At 36.8% G+C, this 25,038-nt stretch overlaps 1 protein-coding gene across 3 annotated transcripts in view; it reads left to right on the forward strand.

The window, feature by feature from the left end:
* The window catches only part of TLK1 (tousled like kinase 1), a 150,669-nt gene that overhangs the window by 32,147 nt on the left and 93,484 nt on the right, over nucleotides 1–25,038 (forward strand). For all 3 annotated transcript variants that reach the window (XM_067741565.1, XM_067741566.1, XM_067741567.1), the window contains exon 2: nucleotides 13,782–13,900. In XM_067741565.1, coding sequence (XP_067597666.1) covers nucleotides 13,782–13,900 — 119 coding nt within the window. The remainder of the gene's footprint in view (nucleotides 1–13,781; nucleotides 13,901–25,038) is intronic.

Consider the following 25,038-nt stretch of genomic DNA (forward strand, 5'->3'; position numbering starts at 1 on the left):
GCATTTTAGCATACATATATGGTCACATTTATTGACTACTAAGTGACAGATATAGTTCAGAACTCTTCATATTAACTTATTTTACTCTAACAACTATAAGGTACATACTTTTATTATCTCCATTTTATACATAAGGAAGCTGAAACATGGAGAGGTTAAGGAACTTGGCCATATTGACACAACTTATCTATCTGTGTGTGTGTTTTATTTTTGATGAAAGAAAAAGTAGCTGTCAAGACATTTTTTATTTATAAGAATAAAATTGAAATTAAATTATTCTCATGCTCCAAGGTTATGACAGTATAGAGAAGCATAAACGAGAACTCTATGCCTCACCTCTGGGGCAAGCTGCATATCATTATATGAAAATTCGGTCTCAGGTTGTCTGAATCCTTTGCTGGAAGGGTTATAATTAAAGTGTTTAAAATGACTTATCTTAAAGATAAGGTGAGGTATTAATCTGACTTGGAGTGATTCTAGATCAGACCTGTTTTCTCTTTACCACAGGCTTATGTAACTGAATGTGTATCAGTAGAATAGATTCAGAAACTTGGCTTTTTATACATACTCTTTTCAGTCATTCTAGGTGAAATATGTATGTGTACAATACATAAATATTTGTATGTGTAGTTAGATAGAATGGAGATATATATGGTTCAGAAATAGTTTAGTGAAACAGAATTAAATATAGAAACACACCTATGTTTATATCAGAATGTGACACATGACTAGAGATGTATTTCAGATCAGTAGGGAAAGGTTAAATTTGTGAGAAATTGTATGATATTTCCCTTTGGAAAAAATCCTAGATATGTACAGTTAAATTTTAAGTGAATTAAATGTCCAAATGTTAATATTTTAAATAATTATAAAAAATGTGGGTGGTATTTTTATTGGATTCCTAGGGGAGAAAGTATATTAGGAAATGTATAAACATTTAGAATATTTTATCCTTGTTTATTATAATACATTGTTTTAGGTAGTATTTTAGAAATTGGAATTTGGACTGCTCTTGTGATAGGTCATTTAACATGTTCATTTAACTGCCAAAAAATTAGAACATTTGGTTTTAAATAGGAGATCAGACAGTGGTATAAATGATGAAATGCAATGTAGTCAACAAAAATAATAAGTATATCCACTAAGTATACAAAATACTGTATATGAACATAGATATGTTCTATTTATTAACCATGTTAGAGTGGATGTTTAAAGACGAGTCACAAATAATTCTGGAGTGTTAAACTTGTTGAATTCTTTTAGTTTCCTATACTTTCAAGTGCATTTTAAAAACTAATGAAAAGGAATGATTTAAATGGAATATTTTATCTTGTTGAAATAATTTCTAACTTTATTATGGTATTTCTGTTTTTAATCTCTGCCTTGTCAGGCATAATGTGAAAAGTATTAATTGAAGAAAGACTTTACTGTTCTGTATAAATCAGCTTATCATATGTAATATGAAAAGTAACAATTAAAACCTGGAATGAATTAAAATATTTTCAGAGTAAAGGAAGTTTTAAATCTAAAAAAAATGAAGTAATGGCTGAGTAGCAGTTGAATCTAATATTAGAAAGGTCTTATTGAACAAACTCATTTCTTTTTGGTAACTGGTATTCTGGTTTTAACCTTTTGAAAACATGCTTTCTAGATATTTTTATTTTGTTTTGACTCTCTGCTAAGGAAGATGAAGACTTAAGGTACTTTAAAAATGAAATAATGAAAAATTGATTCATTGTCATAAAAAAGGTGCTATAACTATAAAGTAATGTTGACCAACCAGAGCTGCTAATATGTCCAAATACATGTGTCCTTTTTTAGACTGACCACCTTGGGAGGCCATACTTGTATAATAATTAACATTTATTGAGTGAGTTTGTGAGTGTGTGTGTGAAAGAGAAGAAGAGAGAGAGGGAAAAAAAGTTATTAGAAGGGGCCGTGACAGACTGCTCTAATGGGTCAAATTGTGGTTTTATTTATGTTGATTTCCCTAAAATTGTTCTTCATTAAATAGAATGTGATTGATCTCTAATTTGAGTAGTGACATCTCTTGTTATATGTTTTATGTGAAGTTTTGGGTTTACAGTAGATTTTGGGGAGCAGTGCAGTAAGAATAGTAGCATAATTAGGAGACAGGTGGTTGTATTTTGAGATGGGGTATTCTTTAAGGATGGTATGGTCTTTATAGTGTCTTTTATAATTTTTTTTTTAACATAGAATGGCTTTTGGGCAGCTCACTGCCATTTCTTTTTTTTTTTTTTAAATTAATTAATTTTATTTTTGGCTGCATTGGGTCTTCGTTGCTGCGCACGGCTTTCTCTAGTTGCGGCGAGCGAGGGCTACTCTTTGTTGCGATGCGCGGGCTTCTCATTGCGGTGGCTTCTCTTGTGGAGCATGGGCTCTAGGCACACGGGCTCAGTAGTTGTGGCTCATGGGCTCTAGAGCACAGGCTCAGTAGTTGTGGCGCATGGGCTTAGTTGCTCCGCGGTATGTGGGATCTTCCCGGACGAGGGATCGAACCTGTGTCCCCTGTATTGGCAGGCGGGTTCTTAACCACTGCGCCACCAGGGAAGTCCCATTACATCATTAAATTTTGTCAACAAAATGTTTGTGGGAAGCTTTTCTCTCTTGTTATATAAACATCTACATGATTATGCCCAGTGGCCTACAGAGACTAAAATATTTATGATTAGGCTCTTTCCAAAGTTTGTGGTGTCCTCTGTTCTATAGCAGTGCTTCTCAAACTTGAATGTACCTAATTTTCTGAGGCTCTTGTTAAAATGTGGATTCTGATTTGGTAGGTCTGGAGTGGAACCCAAGATTTTGCTTTTCTTAAAAGCATCTGAGGTGATAACAGATGCTGCTGTCAGTGGACTGCATTTTGAGAAGCAAGGCTCTAGTATTCAAGGTTAGGTAGATTTTTAGACAGGTATGCTAATATTTGTTAAGCATCTGTTATGTGCCAGGAGTTATACCAGGGTCTTTTGGATATACTGACTCTTTAAAATATCACAAAAACTTCTTAGAAGGTGTTAAGGACCACAGTGGAGTTGGGAACCCTAGTAAGGGTTTTCAGTTAGAAGCTAATTGTTTTGTTCTCCCTTGAATGTACAACTTCCTCTGGGACCTCATGGAGGAGAAGAAGCTATACATTTAAGAAACAAAAACTATGGGAAACAAAATACCACATTGTTAGCTGGTACAAGTCAAAGTGGGGACTAATGTCCTCATCTTTCCTGCTAAATTCTATTGGGCCAGCAACCAGTTTCCAAGCCAAAGAGTGGACATAGTATATATAGCATATACATGTTTTGTAAACATTTTCTCTCAGTCTCTTGCTTGCCTTTTCATTTTTATAACCGTGTTTTTTGAACTAGCAAATTCAAATTTTTGATTAAATTTATCGTTTTCTTTTTTAAAAATTATTTTTTAAGAATTGTGGTAAAATATACATAAATAAAATTTACCATTTTAACCATTTTTAGATGTATGGTTCAGTGGCATTAAGTACATTCTGACGGTCCTACTGCCATCACCACCATATCTCCAGAACTTTATCTTCCCAAGCAAATCTCTGTACCCATTAAACACTAACTCCCTATTCCACCATGTCCCTCAGCCCTTGGCATCCATGATTCTACTTTCTGTCTCTCTGAATTTGACTACTTTAGGACTCTAGTATAATAGCCATGCTATTTTCCACAGTGACAGCACCAGTTTACATTTCCACCACCAACACACAAGGGTTCATACAGTATTTGTCCTTCTGTGTCTTGCATATTTCACTTAGCATAATGTCTTCAAAGTTCATCTACGTTCTAGTCAAAATTTCCTTTCCCTTTTATGTATATACTACATTTAATTTATTCATCCATTCATTCATTGGTGGACACTTAGGGTGCTCTTTCCTTTTGGCTATTGGGAATAATGCTATCAACATGGATGTACAAATATCTATTTGAGTCTTTGCTTTCACTTCCTTTGTGGGTGAAGCACACCCACATACACACACTCAGAGATGGAAGTTTCTGGATAATGTAATGATTCTATGTTTAATTTTCTGAGGAACTGCCATACTGTTTTCCACAGTGACTGCAGCAGTTTACATTCCCACCACCAACACACAAGGGTTCAAACTTCTCCATATCCTTGCTAACACTTGTTACTGTCTGTTTTTTGATAATAGCCATCCTAATGGGTGTGAAGTGGTATCTCATTGTGGTTTTAATGTGCATTTCCCTAATGATTAATGATATTAAGGATATCAGCTTTAGGTCTTTATGTTTAAGTATTTGATCCATTTTGAGTTAATTTTTGTATTCGGTGTTAAGGTAAGGGTTCAACTTAACATTTTTGCATGTGGCTATCCAATTTTTCAAATACCATTTGTTGAAAAAGCTTTTTTCCACATAGAATGGTCTTGGTGCTCTTATTTCTGGGCTCTCTATTTTATCCCATTGGTTTATATGTCTGTCTTTATACTAGACCATATATATATGTTTTGACTTTTGACAAAGCCACCAAGGCTATTTATTGGTGGATGCAGAATTTTGCTGTTTTTGTTTTTCAATGAATGGTGGTTAATAAAACAGGAAAACCACATGGGAAAAAATCCTTGCCCTCATACCATATGCAAATATTAATTTAGGATAAATCATGTACCTAAGCAGAAAAACATAAAACTTACAAAGATTGGGCTTCCCTGGTGGCGCAGTGGTTGGGAGTCCGCCTGCTGATGCAGGGGACATGGGTTCGTGCCCAGGTCTGGGAAGATCCCACATGCCGTGGAGCGGCTGGGCCTGTGAGCCATGGCCGCTGAGCCTGTGCGTCCGGAGCCTGTGCTCCGCAACGGGAGAGGCCACAACAGTGAGAGGCCTGCGTACCACAAAAAAAAAAAAAAAAAGAAAAAAAAACTTACAAAGATTACTATGGTTTTTTTTTTTTTAGTTATTTCTGAGATATACATTTTACAGTAATAACTAGAATTATGATTTATAACATTATACCAGAACATATAAGAGTTTTAGAAATTTCATGTAATGTCTGAAACATTATATTAACATATTTCCATACAAATAACCCAAAGAAAGTTTAGTATTGTTTTTTTGTTTGTTTGTTTGTTTTATACTGCAGGTTCTTATTAGTCATCAATTTTATACACATCAGTGTATACATGTCAATCCCAATCGCCCAGTTCGGCGCACCACCATCCCCATCCCACTGCGGTTTTCCCCCCTTGGTGTCCATACGTTTGTTCTCTACATCTGTGTCTCAATTTCTACCCTGCAAACCGGTTCATCTGTACTACTTTTCTAGGTTCCACATACATGCGTTAATATACGATATTTGTTTCTCTCTTTCTGACTTACTTCACTCTGTATGACAGTCTCTAGATACATCCACGTCTCAACAAATGACCCAATTTCATTCCTTTTTATGGCTGAGTAATATTCCATTGTATATATGTACCACATCTTCTTTATCCGTTCGTCTGTTGATGGGCATTTAGGTTGCTTCCCTGACCTGGCTATTGTGAATAGTGCTACAGTGAATATTGGGGTGCATGTGTCTTTTTGGATTATGGTTTTCTCTGGGTATATGCCCAGTAGTGGGATTGCTGGATCATATGGTAATTCTATCTTTCGTTTTTTTTTTTCCTGTATGCGGGTCTCTCACTGCTGTGGCCTCTCTCGCTGCAGAGCACAGGCTCCAGACGTGCAGGCTCAGCGGCCATGGCTCACGGGCCAAGCTGCTCTGCGGCATGTGGGATCTTCCTGGACCGGGGCAGGAACCCATGTCCCCTGCATTGGCAGGCGGACTCTCAACCACTGCGCCACCAGGGAAGCCCTATTTTTCATTTTTTAAGGAACCTCCATACTGTTCTCCATAGTGTCTGTAACAATTTACATTCCCACCAACAGTGCACAAGGGTTCCCTTTTCTCCACACCCTCTCCAGCATTTGTTGTTTGTAGATTTTCTGATGATGCTCATTCTAACTGGTGTGAGGTGATACCTCATGGTAGTTTTGATTTGCATTTCTCTAATAATTAGTGATGTTGAGCGGCTTTTCATGTGCTTTTTGGCTATCTGTATGTCTTCTTTGGAGAAACGTTTATTTAGGTCTTCTGCCCATTTTTGGATTGGGTTGTTTGTTTCTTTAATATTGAGCCACATGAGCTGTTTATATATTTTGGAGATTAATCCTTTGTCTGTTGATTCATTTGCAAATATTTTCTCCCATTCTGAGGGTTGTCTTTTCGTCTTGTTTATGGTTTCCTTTGCTGTGCAAAAGCTTTTAAGTTTCATTAGGTAGCATTTGTTTATTTTTGTTTTTATTTCCATTACTCGAGGAGGTGGATCATAAAAGATCTTGCTGTGATTTATGTCAAAGAGTGTTCTTCCTATGTTTTCCTCTAAGAATTTTATAGTGTTCAGTCTTACATTTAGGTCTCTAATCCATTTTGAGTTTGTTTTTGTGTATGGTGTTAGGGAGTGTACTAATTTCATTCTTTTACATGTAGCTGTCCAGTTTTCCCAGCACCACTTATTGAAGAGACTGTCTTTTCTCCATTGTATATCTTTGCCTCCTTTGTCGTAGATTAGTTGACCATAGGTGTGTGGGTTTATCTCTGGGCTTTCTATCTTGTTCCATTGATCTATGTTACTGTTTTTGTGCCAGTACCACATTGTCTTGATTACTGTAGCTTTGTAGTATAGTCTGAAGTCAGGGAGTCTGATTCCTCTAGCTCCATTTTTTTCCCTCAAGACTGCTTTGGCTATTCAGGGTCTTTTGTGTCTCCATACAAATTTTAAGATGATTTGTTCTAGTTCCGTAAAAAATGCCATTGGTAATTTGATAGGGATTGCATTGAATCTGTAGATTGCTTTGGGTAGTATAGTCATTTTCACAATATTGATTCTTCCAATCCAAGAACATGGTATATCTCTCCATCTGTTGGTATCATCTTTTTTTTTTTTTTTTTTTTTTTTTTTTTTGCGGTACATGGGCCTCTCACTGTTGTGGCCTCTCCCGTTGCGGAGCACAGACTCCGGACGCGCAGGCTTAGCGGCCATGGCTCACGGGCACAGCCGCTCCACGGCATGTGGGATCTTCCCAGACTGGGGCACAAACCCGCGTCCCCTGCATCAGCAGGCGGACTCTCAACCACTGCGCCACCAGGGAAGCCCTGTTGGTATCATCTTTAATTTCTTTCATCCGTGTCTTATAGTTTTCTGCATACAGGTCTTTTGTCTTCCTAGGTAGGTTTATTCCTAGGTATTTTATTCTTTTTGTTGCAATGGTAAATGGCGCTGTTTCCTTAATTTCTCTTTCAGATCTTTCGTTATTAGTGTATAGGAATGCAAGAGATTTTTGTGCATTAATTTTGTGCCCTGCAATTTTACCAAATTCATTGATTACCTCTAGTAGTTTTCTGGTGGCATTTTTAGGATTCTCTATGTATAGTATCATGTCATCTGCAGTGACAGTTTTACTTCTTCTTTTCCAATTTGCATTCCTTTTATTTCTTTTTCTTCTCTGATTGCCGTGACTAGGACTTCTAAAACTATGTTGAATAATAGTGGTGAGAGTGGACATCCTTATCTCGTTCCTGATCTTAGAGGACATGCTTTTAATTTTTCACCATTGAGAATGATGTTTGCTGTGGGTTTGTCATATATGCCCTTTAGTATGTTGAGGTAGGTTCCCTCTATGCCCACTTTCTGGAGAGTTTTTATCATAAATCGGTGTTGAATTTTGTCAAAAGCTTTTTCTGCATCTGTTGAGATGATCATGTGGTTTTTCTTCTTCAGTTTGTTAATATGGTGTATCACATTGATTGATTTGCATATATTGAAGAATCCTGGCATTCCTGGGATAAATCCCACTTGATCATGGTGTATGATCCTTTTAATGTGTTGTTGGATTCTTTTTGCTAGTATTTTGTTGAGGATTTTTGCATCTATATTCATCAGGGATATTGGTCTGTAATTTTCTTTTTTTGTAGTATGTTTGTCTGGTTTTGGGATCAGGGTGATGGTGGCCTCATAGCATGAGTTTGGGAGTGTTCCTTCCTCTGCAATTTTTTGGAAGAGTTTGAGAAGGATGGGTGTTAGCTCATCTCTAAATGTTTGATAGAATTCACCTGTGAAGCTGTCTGGGTCCTGGACTTCTGTTTGTTGGAAGATTTCTTTTTTTTTTTTTTTTGCAGTACACGGGCCTCTCATTGTTGTGGCCTCTCCCGTTGTGGAGCACAGGCTCTGGAAGCACAGGCTCAGCTGCCATGGCTCACAGGCCTAGCCACTCCATGGCATGTGGGATCTTCCTGGACCGGGGCACGAACCCGTGTCCCCTGCATCGGGAGGCGGACTGTCAACCACTGCGCCACCAGGGAAGCCCTGTTGGAAGATTTTTAATCACAGTTTCAATTTTATTACTTGTGATTGGTCTGTTCATATTTTCTATTTCTTCCTGGTTCAGTCTTGGAAGGTTACACCTTTCTAAGAATTTGTCCATTTCTTCCAGGTTGTCCATTTTATTGGCATAGAGTTGCTTGTAGTAGTCTCTTAGGATGCTTTATATTTCTGCAGTGTCTTTTGTAACTTCTCCTTTTTCATTTCTAATTCTATTGATTTGAGTCCTCTCCCTCTTTTTCTTGATGAGTCTGGCTAATGGTTTATCAATTTTGTTTATCTTCTCAAAGAACCAGCTTTTAGTTTTATTGATCTTTCCTGTTTTCTTTGTTTCTATTTCATTTATTTCTGCTCTGATCTTTATGATTTCTTTTCTTCTGCTAACCTTGGGTTTTGTTTATTCTTCTTTCTCTAGTTCCTTTAGGTGTAAGGTTAGATTGTTTACTTGAGATTTTTCTTGTTTCTTGAGGTAGGCTTGTACAGCTGTAAACTTCCCTCTTAGAACTGCTTTTGCTGCATCCCATAGGTTTTGGATCGTCGTGTTTTCATTGTCATTTGTCTCTAGGTATTTTTTGATTGCCTCTTTGATTTCTTCAGTGACCTCTTGGTTATTTAGTAACGTATTGTTTAGCCTCCATGTGTTTGTGGTTTTTACGTTTTTTTCCCTGTAATTCATTTCTAATCTCATAGCGTTGTGGTCAGAAAAGATGCTTGATATGATTTCAGTTTTCTTAAATTTACTGAGGCTTGATTTGTGACCCAAGATGTGATCTATCCTTGAGAATGTTCCATGCGCAATTGAGAAGAAAGTGTAGTCTGTTTTTGGATGGAATGTCCTATAAATATCCATTAAATCTATTTGGTCTCTTGTGTCATTTAAAGTTTGTGTTTCCTTATTTATTTGCATTTTGGATGATCTGTCCATTGGTGTAAGTGAGGTCTTAAAGTCCCCCACTATTATTGTGTTACTGTCGATTTACTCTTTTATAGCTGTTAGCAGTTGCCTTATATATTGAGGTGCTCCTATGTTGGGTGCATATATATTTATAATTGTTATATCTTTTTCTTGGATTGATCCCTTGATCATTATGTAGTGTCCTTCCTTGTCTCTTGTAACATTCTTTATTTTAACGTCTATTTTATCTGATACAAGTATTGCTACTCCAGCTTTCTTTTGTTTTCCATTTGCATGGAATATCTTTTTCCATCCCCTCACTTTCAGTCTGTATGTGTCCCTAGGTTTGAAGTGGGTCTCTTGCAGACAGCATATATATGGGTCTTGTTTTTGTATCCATTCAGCAAGCCTGTGTCTTTTGGTTGGAGCATTTAATCCATTCACATTTAAGGTAATTATCGATCTGTATGTTCGTATGACCATTTTCTTTATTGTTTTGGGTTCATGTTTTTTTTGGTTTCTTTTTTTACGATATGCGGGCCTCTCACTGTCGTGGCCTCTCCCGTTGTGGAGCACAGGCTCTGGACGCACAGGCGACCATGAGCGACCATGGCTCACGGGCCCAGCCACTCCACAGCATGTGGGATCTTTCCGGACCAGGGTACGTGGGATCTTTTCAGACCAGGGCACGAACCCGTGTCTCCTGCATCGGCAGGCGGACTCTCAACCACTGCGCCACCATGGAAGCCGTTGGGTTCTTTTTTGTAGGTCCTTTTCTTCTCTTGTGTTTCCCACTTAGAGAAGTTCCTTTAGCATTTGTTGTAGAGCTGGTTTGGTGGTGCTGAATTCTCTTAGCTTTTGCTTGTCTGTAAAGCTTCTTATTTCTCCATTGAATCTGAATGAGATCCTTGCAGGGTAGAGTAATCTTGGTTGTAGGTTTTTCCCTTTCATCACTTTAAGTATATCATGCCACTCCCTTCTGGCTTGTAGAGTTTCTGCTGAGAAATCAGGTGTTAACCTTATGGGAGTTCCCTTGTGTGTTATTTGTTATTTTTCCCTTGCTGCTTTCAATAATTTTTCTTTGTCTTTCATTTTTGCCAATTTGATTACTATGTGTCTTGGCGTGTTTCTCCTTGGTTTATCCTGTATGGGACTCGCTGCATTTTTTGGACTTGGGTGGCTATTTCCTTTCCCATGTTAGGGAGGTTTTCGAGTATAATCTCTTCAAATATTTTCTCAGGTCCTTTTTCTCTCTCTTCTCCTCTGGGACCCCTATAATGCGAATGTTGTTGAGTTTAATGTTGACCCAGAGGTCTCTTAGGCTGTCTTCACTTCTTTTCATTCTTTTTTCTTTAGTCTATTCTGCAGCAGTGAATTCCACCATACTGTCTTCCAGGTCACTTATCCATTCTTCTGCCTCAGTTATTCTCATATTGATTCCTTCTAGTATAGTTTTCATTTCATTTATTGTAATGTTTATCTCTGTTTGCTTGTTCTTTAATTCTTCTAGGTCTTTGTAAAACATTTCTTGCGCCTCCTTGATCTTTGCCTCCATTCTTTTTCCGAGGTTCTGGATCATCTTCGCTATCATTATTCTGAATTCGTTTTCTGGAGGTTTGCCTGTCTCCACTTCATTTAGTTGTTTTTCTGGGGTTTTATCTTGTTTCTTCATGTGGTACATAGCCCTCTGCCTTTTCATCTTTTCTATCTTTTTGTGAATGTGATTTTTGTTCCACAGGCTGCAGGATTGTAGTTCTTCTTCTACTGTCTGCCCTCTGGTGGATGAAGCTATCTAAGAGGCTTGATGGGAGGGACTGGTGGTGGGTAGAGCTGGCTGTTGCTCTGGTGGGCAGAGCTCAGTAAAACTTTAATCCGCTTGACTGCTGATGGGTGGGGCTGGGTTCCCTCCCTGTTGGTTGTTTGGCCTGAGGCAACCCAACACTGGAGGCTACCTGGGCTCTTTGGTGGGGCTAATGACAGACTGTGGGAGGGCTCACGCCAACGAGTAATTCCGAGAACTTCTGCTGCCAGTGTCCTTGTCCCCACGGTGAAACAGAGCCATCCCCCCACCTCTGCAGGAGACCCTCCAACACTGGCAGGTAGGTCTGGTTCAGTCTCCCCAGGGGTCACTGCTCTTTCCCCTGGGTCCTGATATGCAAACTACTTTGTGTGTGTCCCCCAAGAGTGGAGTCTCTGTTTACCCCAGTCCTGTTGAAGTCCTGCAATCAATTCTCACTAGCTTTCAAAGTCTGATTCTCTAGGAATTCCTCCTCCCATTGCCAGACCCCCAGGTTGGGAAGCCTGATGTGGCGCTCAGAACCTTCACTCCAGTAGGTGGACTTCTGTGGTATAAGTGTTCTCCAGTCTGTGAGTCACCCACCCAGCAGTTATGGGATTTGATTTTACTGTGATTGCGCCCCTCCTACCATCTCATTGTGGCTTCTCCTTTGTCTTTGGATGTGGGGTATCTTTTTTGGTGAGTTCCAGTGTCTTCCTGTTGATGATTGTCCAGCAGCTAGTTGTGATTCTGGTGTTCTCACAGAGCACGTCCTTCTACTCTGCCATCTTGGTTAAATCCACTATGTTTTTTACTTTGGGACATGCAAAGTTTTCTTGGAAAGAACAGATAAATAATAACTGTAAATAGAAAAATTAGATAATTTTCACTTCACCAAAATTAGACACTTCTGCTTGTCAAACATTAGGAAGAAAATGGAAAAAAAAAATCAGAGCCTTGGAGCAAATGCTCTTCTTATCTATCTGTCTATCATCTGACAATGACTGTTTCTGATGTAATAGCAGAATCAGAAAAAAATTGGAAGTCCTGGTGGTACTTGAAAGTACATTGTCAGGAGTATACTTATAATAGAAACCAGATTTCAGGGACTTAAGGAGGATAGGGCTATAAATCACTAGTTCAAGGAAAGGATTAAATGATAATATTAATAGCATGAAATTCAAGCAAAAGTTCTTTTGTTTTTGTTTTTTCCTTTTCAAAGACATAAACAAGGCAGAAGGAGGCAGGGAGGGACAAGATGCAAGGGGGGGGGGTTACATGCAAATGCAAGATTCCTTGAATATCAAGAAGGAATGGGATCAAAAGCAAGAACCGTAGGCTTTAGTTTTTTGAAGGAAGCTACCTTTTTGTCTAAGATGGAAGAATGAGGAATGGCCAGGGAAGATATATGCAGGTACAGGAATGCTAATAAACATGGAAGGATGGCCATTATCCATGTAGTCCTCTATCCAGATGAAGATGGAAGGTAATGAAGGGAACTTTAAAGGGTATGATCTATAGGAATAGCTCTTAACCTTTAGGAGAGGAATGTCAGGGTACATGGAAGTGGTCTAGTGTAATTTATAAATGCTCCCCATGTGATTCTGAATTCTGATAATATCCTCCCTACTCCCTTTGAGAACCAATTATTTATGTCAGTTCTAAGGTTTTATCAGTAGAGAATTAGCAGACATGGATAAAATAATTTTTAAGAGTTTAATTGAACTTTAACTAGAATTTGTGGTGCTTTAGTTTGCATAGTAGCACTTACAGGAGGGCACTCATTTTTCCCCCTTAATCTTCAGGGTTATTGTTTAATAATAGATGTTACCTCAGTTATCTGCTTAATATTTGTGTGTGTTTTTTGTCTGTCTGATAGAAACTGAAAACTATCAATTGTACAAAAAATTATGGGGATGTGACAGTAATAAGAATCTTCCCAGTTTAAAATTAGTTAGATAAAGTATATATAAGCAAAATAAGCAATAATACCACTTAGTGCCAAAATTCTGTATCAGCTTAGAATAGGGAGATTGTATTATGAGAAGTGGTATTTTTCAGGCTATGGACCTGGATCCATTAATGGCTCATGAAATCCGTTTAATAGCTCACAATCAGTGTTTTTCCTTTTTAATGGACTAGAATAGACTAGAAAATATTGGAGTATACTGCATACTGTAAGAAATATTTGTGGAACTTTTAATATATGTATGTATGTGTGTACTGATTTGGGTGAAAATATATGTCTTAATGTAGATTGCAGTCAAAAGTATTGGAGGGGCTTCCCTGGTGGCGCAGTGGTTGAGAGTCCGCCTGCCGATGCAGGGGACATGGGTTCGTGCCCCGGTCCGGGAATATCCCACATGCCGCGGAGCGGCTAGGCCCGTGAGCCATGGCCGCTGAACCTGCACGTCTGGAGCCTGTGCTCCACAACGGGAGAGGCCACAACAGTGAGAGGCCTGCGTACCGCAAAAAAAAAAAAAGTATTGGAAATCCACCATCACCATAGATTATTTTGATAAATAAGTGTGGACATTATAAAAATCTTTAAGTAACCTTACTTTCATTTGTTTTTAGAGTTCACTAAGTTTATATTTACATCTGAACTAATTACATACACATATTTTGTGATGTGTGTATATAAATACATGTATATGTATGTGCATGTACTTTTGTTTTTTTTTTTATCTTAATAGGTGCAATGGATGAGCTTCATAGTCTGGATCCAAGAAGGCAAGAATTATTGGAAGCTAGATTCACAGGAGTTGCAAGTGGGAGCACTGGGAGCACGGGCAGTTGCAGTGTTGGAGCTAAAGTGAGTAAAATTGTAATCTTTATTTGACATTTTTTCCTTGTATTAAATGATATAAAATATATTTTGTAAAGGATCCCTACATACGTACTTAACAGCAAATTATACTTACTATAATTTTTATAATGTGTAGAAAAAAATCCAGTGTTTTTATACCTGATTTCTAGTATAGCATAATATATTTTGGGGTATTATGTTATAGCATAATAGGTTATAGGTTTCAGGGGTAAAAAGGAGCTTGGTAGATTGTACTGCCTTTCTCCCATTTACATAATTTTTACCTCTCCTGTCCTTTGTTTTTGCTTCTTCCTTGCCTCATCACCCATGTTTCTACTGTGTGTTCCTATCTGTACACTAATCCACTGCTGCTCACTGCTGCATAAAATTAATAGTGTATCTGTTGGGCCTTCCAGTGGTAGATATCAGGTTGTCTCCAACTCCCCACTACCTCACACTGCAGTGAATTTCTTGTAATTGTTCCCTTATGGAACTTTGTGAGCATTTGTTTAGAATATATTCCCAAGAGCAGAATTGATAAGGCATAGGGTATGTATAGATTTAAATTGAATAAACAGCGCAAGATTGCTATTCAGAACAGTTGTATAAAACTAATAAAACTAACCTGCACTCTTAACAGATTAGTTTTATACAACTGTTTCTATATCTCCATATCCCAGAAACACTTGGCATCATCCAGATTCCTCATTTTTGATAGTCCAGTTGGTACAAAATAATGTATCTTTGTCTTACTTGTACCACCAATTATTTTGAGCATTTCTTCAATGCTTGTTAGCTTTTTGGGAGTCTTATAAATTGTTCCAGTTCTTTGCCTGTTTTTCTGTCAGAATTACTTTCTTTTTCAAACTGATTTTCCCATGTTCCTTTTATATTCTACATATTTATTCCATATTGATTACATACAGTGCAAATAACTTCTGCCATTTTGTCGTGTCTGTTAACTTTGTTCATGGTATCCATCATTGTACAGAAGTATTTAATTTTGTTGTATTCAGACTCACCAATTTTTTTGCTTTATGGTCTGTACCTAAGGAAAATAGTCGTCACCATTAACCATCTGGGTCAAGTAGACCTTTTTGCTATGTTTATATTTTGTTATTTTACCAATTTACAACAATAAGAATAAAACTATAATGAAAAACAACTTTATTAGAAATTTTAATATGAATTGAAACATACTGAAAAATCACTTTGTATCAAGTAAACCTTGGTGCACAAACATCATAAAAGATGAAGGATATTGTTATGTGTCCTTTGAGCATAATGAAATGGTCCAAGTTCTTGTTGCAGAATATTGTATGGTGAAGTCCTTCAGTTGAACGACTTAACTGATGAGAAAACCATGTTTCCCTTTTTTTTTCCCCTTAGAAATATATTGTCCAATTCATTGATTCTTGAATTTGAGAAAATTCATCTAGGATACTGTCATTTGAAGACTCAGATTTCATTTATATAGTCAGTGTCACCATCATCAGTTTTAGGTGCTGTTATCTCTTTGTATTTATTTTCTGATTTGTCTAATTATAAATTGTTTTCTGTCATTTTCTTCTCTTGATTATCTTAAGTGGAAAATAAAAATTTCTTAATTCTCAGCTGGAGTCAATGAAAGCTAAAATCAGACTCCAAAGATGGTTTCTTAGTCATTTATACGTTTTTGAAAGATGATGTGGTACTTTGGGCAAGGCAAGAAGACAACTAAAAGATCATAATTTATTTGACTATTGCATCGTCCTTTTAGGTCATTAAATCTGTGTTGTTTTTCTATTTCTACTATAATAAATTATCACTAAGTTGCTCAAAACAGTACAGGTTTATTATCTTATGGTTCTGTAGCATCAGAAGTCTGACACCGCTCTCATTGGGCTAAAATCAAGGTGTCTGCAAGGCTGCATTCCTTTCTGGGGGCGCTAGGGAAGGATCTTTTTGCCTTGCCTTTTCCAGATTTGAGAGGCTGCCTGCATTCCTTGGGTGGTGGTTTCCTTCCTCCATCTTCAAAGGCAGCAATGTTGTATCTCTCTTACGGTTCTTTGGCAGTCACATGTTTTGGACCATAGCCTATTTTAAGTACTCATGTGATTAGATTGGGCCCACCCCAATTTGGATAACCTGGTATAATTTCCCCAACTCAAATTTCTTATCCTTAATCACATCTGCAAGTCCCTTTTGCCATGTAAAATAACATTCACAGATTCTGCTGTTTAGGGCATGGACATCACTGGGAGGCCAATATTTTGCCTATCATACCATCATTCTTCCATTTTCTTTTTATTTTAGTGGTTTTTCTTTGCATTAGCATAGTTGGGAATAATTGATGAACAGTGATAAGTAATGACGAGTTCCTAGGATGGTGTAATAACAAAATATAGGAAAAGTAAGATCAGTAAGATCCCATAATGTATTGTAGATTGATGAAAGGCCAGTGGACATCTGGTAGTTAATTGCAAGCTAGAATGTGTTTTATTCTATTAAAAATAAATCTTAGTTTTATTCTATGGATTATCTCTAAGAAAGAATAAAAGTCCTGAAATATTATTATAAACAGAATTACTTGAAAAAGAAGCTAAAAAACTAAAATTGGGTCCAGTGGACTCTGATGGTATTCTAAAAGTTAAATACTTCTTCCCTACCCCTGAGGCACAAAAGATATTCTACAGCTTTTATTAATTGTACAGTTTTACTTTTATATTTACTCTTTAGTCCGAGGCCTTATCTTTTACATAGTATTGATAGAGATCGAGTTTTATTTTTCTCCATGTAGTAAACCAGTTTTCTCCACAATGCTTCTTAAATTATCCATATTTTCCCACTGACTTGTGCTGGCACCTGTATCATATATTAAGTTGCCATGTGTATATACCAATCTGTGTCTGAGATTTCTCTAATGTTCTGGTGGTCTCTCTGTGTTCTTGTGCCAGTATCACATAAAAAAGAATACAGTTGTATTTTGGTATGTCTTCTTTATATGGTAGAGCAAGTCTCTCCTTTAATCTTCTTTTGTAAGGTTGACCTAATTATTTATGGATCTTTATTCCCTCATATAAAATTTGAGCATCTCTTTATTTGCTTGTTAGCATTTGGGGATTATTCTTCTGTAATAACTTATTTGTATCTTTTTCCTTAAAAGATTCAAATGGAATTTTTATTCTGAATGCATTGAATTTATAGATTAATTTTGGGAGTACTGAAATCTATAAGATTAGATTGTCCCATCCAAGTACATGAAATGTCTTTCCATTTGTTCAGTTCTCTCTGTAGAGGTCTTAAGAATTCTTGGCTAGTTTTTATGAATTTTGGGGGCTTATTCCTGGATACTGTAAAGTTTTTGTGGCTGAAGTATTTTCTGTTATATTTTCTAGTTGGCTATTGCTGACCTAGAATTTTTAAAAATTTTTATAGGCTGGTCTTGTATGTAGCAGTCTTGCTTTTGGTCTCTTATTGGTTGTACTACTCTGTTGATTCTCTAGGTTTCTCTAAGACAAATAGTTATCTTCCCCCAATTTTTTTTTTTTTTTTATATTTATCATGAGCTTCAGTACTATGTCTTGTTGAGAAGGAATCATCTAAAGTTTCTCCATTAAGTGTTGTGTTTGTTACAGGTTTTGTGTATATAACCATGACCAAATTACAGAAGAACTTTTCTGTTACTGGTTAGTTAAGAAGTTTCTGTTTGTTTTAAAAATAATAAGTATAACAAATTTTAAAAAAAGTTGAAGTTGGCATTGCTGTGATAAACCCTACTTGGTTATGATACACTATTTTATTTATTTATTCATTTTTGGCTGTGTTGGGTCTTCGTTGCTGCACATGGGCTTTTCTCTAGTTGTGGCGAGCAGGGGCTACTCTTCATTGCAGCGTGCGGGCTTTTCACTGTGGTGGCTTCTCTTGTTGTGGAGCATGGGCTCCAGCCGTGCAGGCTTCAATAGTTGTGGCATGTGGGCTCAGTAGTTGTGGCTCGTGGGCTCTAGAGCACAGGCTCAGTAGTTGTGGTGCATGGGCTTAGTTGCTCTGTGGCATGTGGGATCTTCCTGGACCAGGGCTCGAACCCACGTCCCCTGCATTGGCAGGCAGATTCTTAACCACTGTGCCACCAGGGAAGTCCCTGATACACTATTTTAAAAAATACTTTATTAGGGTACTTCCCCGGTGGTCCAGTGGTAGAGAATCTGCCTTCCAGTGTAGGGGACGCAGGTTCGATCTCTGGTCGGGGAACTAAGATCCCACATGCTGTGGGACAAATAAGTCTGCACGCCACAACTACTGAGCTCACGCGCCTCAACGAGAGAGCCTGCATGCCACAAACTACAGAGCCCATGCGCTCTGGAGCATGCACGCCACAACTAGAGAGAGAAAACCCGCACGCCACAACTAGAGAGAAGCCCATGCACTGCAACGATGTCCCAACGGAGCCAAAAGAATAAAGATAAATAAATATTAAAAAATACTTTTGGATTTAATACATGATTAACTATTTTAGTTAGGATTTTTACATATATGCTTATAAGAGAAATAGATGCACAGACCTGAAGAGTAATAATTTAGTGAGTTTTGACAAATGTGTACACTCGTAGTAATCCATGTTCCTTTTAAGGTACAGAACATTTTCATCACTCTACCTTGTCTGTTTTATAAAACAGTGTCACACTAGCTAGCCCCATAAAATGAACTGCTGCTTCTTTCACTATTTTCAGTTTTTTCAACATCCTGTATGTGGTACAAAATGTTCATGGGAAGATGAGTAGACATTTACCTGTAAAACTGTCTTGGCCTGGGGTTTTTTGCAAGGAAGGTCTTTCACTACCATTTAAATTTCTTTAATATTACTTAGTTTATTAATCTATTTCAATTAAGCTTTTCAAACTTATTAGTGTATGGTTATAACACTTTAAAAAATCTCCTTTGTTATTTCATTTCCGTTTATTCTTTCAGTTCTCCTTTTCTGTTCATTCTTGCCAGAGCTCTGACTAATCAAAGAAACAGATATTGGTTTTAATCTATTTCACTTTTTTTCCCCCCATTGATTTCTATCATCATGATTTACTTGTTACTTTGGATTTGCTTCGTGGCTGTTCTTCCAGCTGTTGAGTTGAATGAATCAGATTATTTATTTATTTATATAAAGACAGAATTAACATACGATAAAATGTATAGATTTTAAGTGTTTGGTTATGAGAGCCCCCCCCATGGTTTTTATTAAGTAATGTATAATTTACATAGGGTAAAATTCACCCCTTTTTATCATATAGTTCTGCTATAAGTTTTGTGAATGTATACAATTGTGTAACTCCCACCACAATTAAGATATAAAATAGTTCCCAAAATACTCCCCGGTGTCCTTTTGCACTCTACCCCTTTAGGTTGCCTCTGGCAACCACTGATCTGTTTTCTGTTTTTATAGTTTTGCCTTTGCAAGCATGTCATATAAATGGGGTAAGTATTGTAAATATGTAGCCTTTTGAGTCTGACTTGTTATAAGTTAGCTTAATGCATTTCTTTGAGATTCATTCATGTTGTTGTAATGTTACCAATAGTTACTTTTTATTATTTAATAGTATCCTATTGTATAAAATATACAATTTTTAAAAAAATTTTTACTGAAATATAGTTGACTTACAATGTTGTGTTTCAGATGTACAGCAGATTCAGTTATACATACATATATATGTATAATATATTCTTTTTTAGATTCTTTTCTATTATATGTTGTTATAAGATATGGAGTACAGTTTCCTGTGCTATACAGTGGGTCCTTGTTGATTATCTATTTTTTATATAGTAGTGTGTAAAAGTATACCGCAGTTCTTTTTAATCCATTTCTTCTAGATAAGGAACATTTAGGTTACTTTCAATATTTTAAGAATTACAGGTAAAGCTACTATAAACATTTGTATATTCCTTCCTCTTAGATTATTAGTTATTTTGAGCTATTCTTTTGTTACAGACTTATAATTTATTGTATTACATTTTCAAAATACAGTTCATATGGCATCAATCCTGAAATGTGCCCTGTTTTATAAACATTTCATATCTAATAGCTCCTAATTGTATTTAACTGTGATTATTGATGTATAAATTTCAGCTTTATGCATTTCAGCTTGTAGTTTATCAGTTTTTGCTTGATGTATTTTGAGGCTATATTTTTACATGCATATATCTTCTTTTTGTTTCATGACTATAATTTTTTTTTAAATACTTGTTTTTTTCAAATCTTAAGAATACTATCCTCAACTTTCTTTTGGTTCATGTTAGGTATATGTTTTTCTGTTCTTTAATTTTTATTGTTTTTAAGTGTGTTTCTTGTAGACAATATGTCAACTTTTTTTGATGGAATATGAGCATTTTTATCTCTTAAATGGTGGGTTTAGTCCATTATAATTATTTTTATTTTCTGACTTGGTTCTGCCATCTATTGGCTGATATCTTCTAATCGTACTTGACTTTTAATCCCTTCTCCTCGTTGCTTTCCATTGGACAAATGGAGTTTTTCCTGATGTTTTAAAGTTACATATTCTAGTTTTGGTTTTATGATGACACTCTATACCCATTTTTTAATTTCTGTTCTCTCAAACTGATATTTATGCATTCCTGCAGGGTCTCCCCTCCTACCCCCGGTTTTTGTTTGTTTGTTTGTTTTGTTTTGTTTTGTTTTTTTGTGGTATGCGGGCCTCTCACTGTTGTGGCCTCTCCCGTTGCGGAGCACAGGCTCCGGACACACAGGCTCAGCGGCCATGGCTCACGGGTCCAGCCGCTCTGTGGCATGTGGAATCTTCCCGGACCGGAGCACGAACCCGTGTCCCCTACATTGGCAGGCGGACTCAACCACTGCGCCACCAGGGAAGCCCTTTTGTTTGTTTTTAAACAACATTTTACTTTGAAAAAAATACTATACCTTTAGAAAAATTGAAAATACTTTACAAAGAATACTAGTATACTCTATCTAGATTTAAGAAAGATAAATATTTTTGCCAATTTTATGCTTATGTATACATACACATCTCTACCATCTCTCTCTAGTATCACTGTGGTCTCTGTGCTGAATGTGAACAGACCTTTTCAAAGAGCCCTGCTTCATTTTAGTGGGGAATGGTACTTAGGAACCAAGCTAGGTATGCTTATTGTTATGTGGCAGTCTCTTAGAAGAATGTTACCTAATGTAGAAGGAATATAGAATCAGAAAATCAACACAGTATTTCCTAGTATAATTATTGATTAAGGTAAGGATAATCAATGGATGCTAAAACCATTTAGTAAAATGTTTTGGAGAACAGTGTTTTACAAGGTCTCAAAGTTTCACTCTATAGATTAGTTATTAATTATAAAAGAGAAAATATGCCTTTAAAAAGGAGAGATTTGTTGGTTACCACCATAATAGGTAAGGTCAAGCTTTGCATTGGCAGTGTCACAGAGAGCCTGACATTATATGTATCCTGAGGGTGATGCAATAGGAAGAACACTCATCACCTGTAGTTTTCATGCTGGAAATGTTTGATTTGAATTTAATCATGAGGAAATACTCCTGGGACATCCTGCTGGCCTGGATTCTTTAAATGAAGAACAAAGGGAAGCAGAGGGACTGTTCTAGGTTGGATGAGACGAAAGAGACTTAGTAGCCAAATGCAATGTGTGAATCCGTGGGTTCTAATTTGCTCCTGGATTGGGAGAAAAACAGTTTTAAATGACATTTTTGAGACAGCAGGGGAAATTTGAGTATGGACTGTATGTTGGATGATGATATTGAATTAATGTTGGTTTTACTGTTCTTTGGGGGGTAAGCTTGTATTTTAAAAATATTCATTTAAATTTAAAAACACGTGTAGGCCCGTGCACAGCACTGATGACCCAACACAGCCATAAATAAATAAATAACGGTAAAGCTTATAGAATGTAATGTAGTGGTGAGCAATGACTCTTACAGTGTTTTTATTTAAATTGATGGTGATAATGTGCCTGTGAAATGCAGTATTAATAGGGGCAAATTTTAATAATAGTGACACCGGGAGTTTGTAATGTGGAAATAAAAGCATTTGAAGGATCATATTTCTGATAGTGATCATGCTCTGGGAGAAGAGGAACAGCGGAGAAAGGTAAGAAAATCATCTAGGACTACAGAATAATTCATTAATTTGTCTATAGAGAAGAATAGGGTTATATGTTTGCTAAAAGTAGGAAAGTAATAAGCACAAGCAACAGAGATACTGTACATAGAACTTTTACTGTGATAGGGTATAGGAGGAGGAACAAAAAGAAATTTAGTCTAATAAAAGTGAGGAAGAGAGAAAGAGCAAACAAAAATATTCTATTTTTACCTGCGATTATATAATATGGAAGAAATAAAGCCAAGTATATATTATGATAATAAATGAGAATCCATCTTTAGGCTGTTGACAGGAAACATCCCCCCAAAATGACAAAGATTGGAAGTAACTGGAAAGAAAATAGTTCCGATAATCATAAAGTAAAAGAAAGTAGAATTAAATACAAATTTGAGATCAGTTTCTCCCCAACTTCAGACCCTTCCAAAGACTTCCCATCACATTTAAAATAAAATTCAGTGCTCTAAGTAGACCTTCTGATCTAGTTCTAGACTACCCTATTCAACTAATAACTGTCCCACTACTGCACTCACACTGGTTTATTTGCCATTTGCCTCAAACACACTTATCTCTCACTGTATTCAAGCTTCTGCTCAAATGTCACCTCTTTACAGTGGCATTCTTTGACTGCTCTATGTATAAGTATGATACCTATACCACTCCCCTTTCTCTACTTAGTTTTTTTAAAGTACTTATTGGTTCCTTTTATATTACTAAATATTTATATGTTTGTTTATTGTCTGTTTCCCTTCTTATAACATAAACTTCATGAGCACTTGGACCTAAGTGTTTTTTTTTTCTCACTGCTATATCCCTAGCATCTACAACAATACTAAGGCCCTCAATAATTATTTTTGAATGCATGAATGAGTATCAAATGAAACAGTCTTCAAAACCAAACGCCTGAATGAAACAAAGGTAGATTCTTTTTAAGGACTAAGCATCCATAAAAAAGATATGACAGTTATAAACTTTTATATAGCAAACAGTTCTAAAAATACATGGTAAATTTATTAAAATACAGCTATATTGAGGGATTTTAATATAATTCTTCTGGATTTTGACTGTTCAAACATATATAAAAGAGCAAGGCTATACAGGATTTGCACAATATGATTATAAGCTTCATTTGATAGATACACACAATCAATACTCTTTATTCAACTTATTTGTGACTTCAAAACCAATACTTGCATTGCTTTTGCTGGTCATTCACGGGCCTGTGCATATGCAGAGTGGTGAAAAATTTGAGTCGCCTGAGGCTGAATAAAGTGACCCTCTGCCTACATTTTCAGCTCTCATACTGTAAACAAGTATTCTTTTCTCAGTTTACTTAATGCCGTGTTTTTCACATTTTTGTGCTTTTCGTTGGTAGTTTTACTGTTTAAAATAGCCCCTCAGGGTAGTAGTCAAGTGTTATCTAGTGTTCTAAGCACAAGAAGACTGTGATGTGCCTTAGGGGGAAAATATGCTTGTTAGATTAGCTTCATTCAGGCATGAGTTACAGTGTTGTTGGCCATGAATTCAATGTGAATGAATTGACAGTACGTATTAAACAAGGGGTCTTTAAACAGAAACACAGTTTTATATAAAACAATGTTATGGGGACTTTCTTGGTGGTCCAGTGGCTGAGAATCTGCCTTCCAATGCAGGGGACGTGGGTTTGATCCCTGGTCAGGGAACTAAGATCCCACATGCTGCGCGGCAACTAAGCCTGTGTGCCACAACTAGACAGCCCGCACGCCGCAACTAGAGAGAAGCCCACAATGGAGACCCGGCACAGCCAAAAAATATATATATATAAAAAAACAAAAAACAAAACAATGTTATGTGTTGATTGGTTGATGAACTTGTGACGAGAAGGTTGCCGGAACCTAATCCTGTATTTTCCTTAACATCAAGGATTCACCATTTGCTAATTCAGTGTTTATAGCTGATGACAAAAATTGGAAGAGAAAGAATTGTTATTCTATCATATGCCACTATTTTTTCTTATCCCAAGCCTACTTCACCTGTTAATTTTACTTGCCACAGATCCTTGTGGCATGAGTTTGTGGCTCTGTTGCAGGAATACAGATAGGAGGTAAAGGTAAATGTTATAAATTGTACTGCTGTAAAGTTATAGTGTAGCTAACATGTTGGGAGAAGGAGGAAATGTAAATATTTATTTTATTTTACATATTAAGGAGTCATACACAGTTTAAAGTTAAAGAAAAAAAAGTTTGTTTATTATTTGAAGTGAAAGTAACTGAAGATTTGAAAATAAAAATATATCGGGAAGAAGGGGAAGTTGTGATGCCAGTGAGCTAAATTCTTCATCTTTTATGGAAAGGTCAATAAAGAATTATTGAAATGTAGTACATCCAGTGGAATACTCTGCACCTGTTTGAAAGAAAGGAAGTAGCAAAGGAAAAGGGGAATGAAGAAGCTATGTATCGATTTGGAATTTTTCCAACATAAAGAGAAAAGAAAGCGATGTGGGACGGTCTGCATAACGTTATCTTTTGAGTAAGAAGGGAGGAATCAATGAACGTATATTTAATTTGTTAGTGTAGACATACAGCCTTAGAAAGATGATAAGAAATGAACTGAAGTAGTTTGTTTGCATTACCTATTGAAAATTTTAATTAAAAACAATTTTTTTAAAAAGTTGTTGCCTCTTGGACTTTCCCGGGTGGCGCAGTGGTTAAGAATCCACCTGCCAATACAAGGGACATGGGTTCGAGCCCTGGTTTGGGAGGATCCCACATGCCGCAGAGCAGCTAAGCCCGTGCGCCACAGCTACTGAGCCTGTGCTCTAGAGCCTGACCACAACTACTGAGCCTGAGTGCCACAACTACTGAAGCCCATGCGCCTAGAGCCTGTGCTCCACAACAAAGAGAAGCCACCACAATGAGAAGCCCACGCGCTGCAAGGAAGAGTAGCCCCCCACTCGCCGCAACTAGAGAAAGCCCGTGCGCAGCAATGAAGACCCAACGCAGCCAAAAATAAGAAGTTAATTAATTAAGTTAATTAAGTTAAATTAAAAAAATG

Source organism: Pseudorca crassidens, chromosome 6, assembly GCF_039906515.1.
Source record: "Pseudorca crassidens isolate mPseCra1 chromosome 6, mPseCra1.hap1, whole genome shotgun sequence".
Lineage (NCBI taxonomy): Eukaryota > Metazoa > Chordata > Mammalia > Artiodactyla > Delphinidae > Pseudorca > Pseudorca crassidens.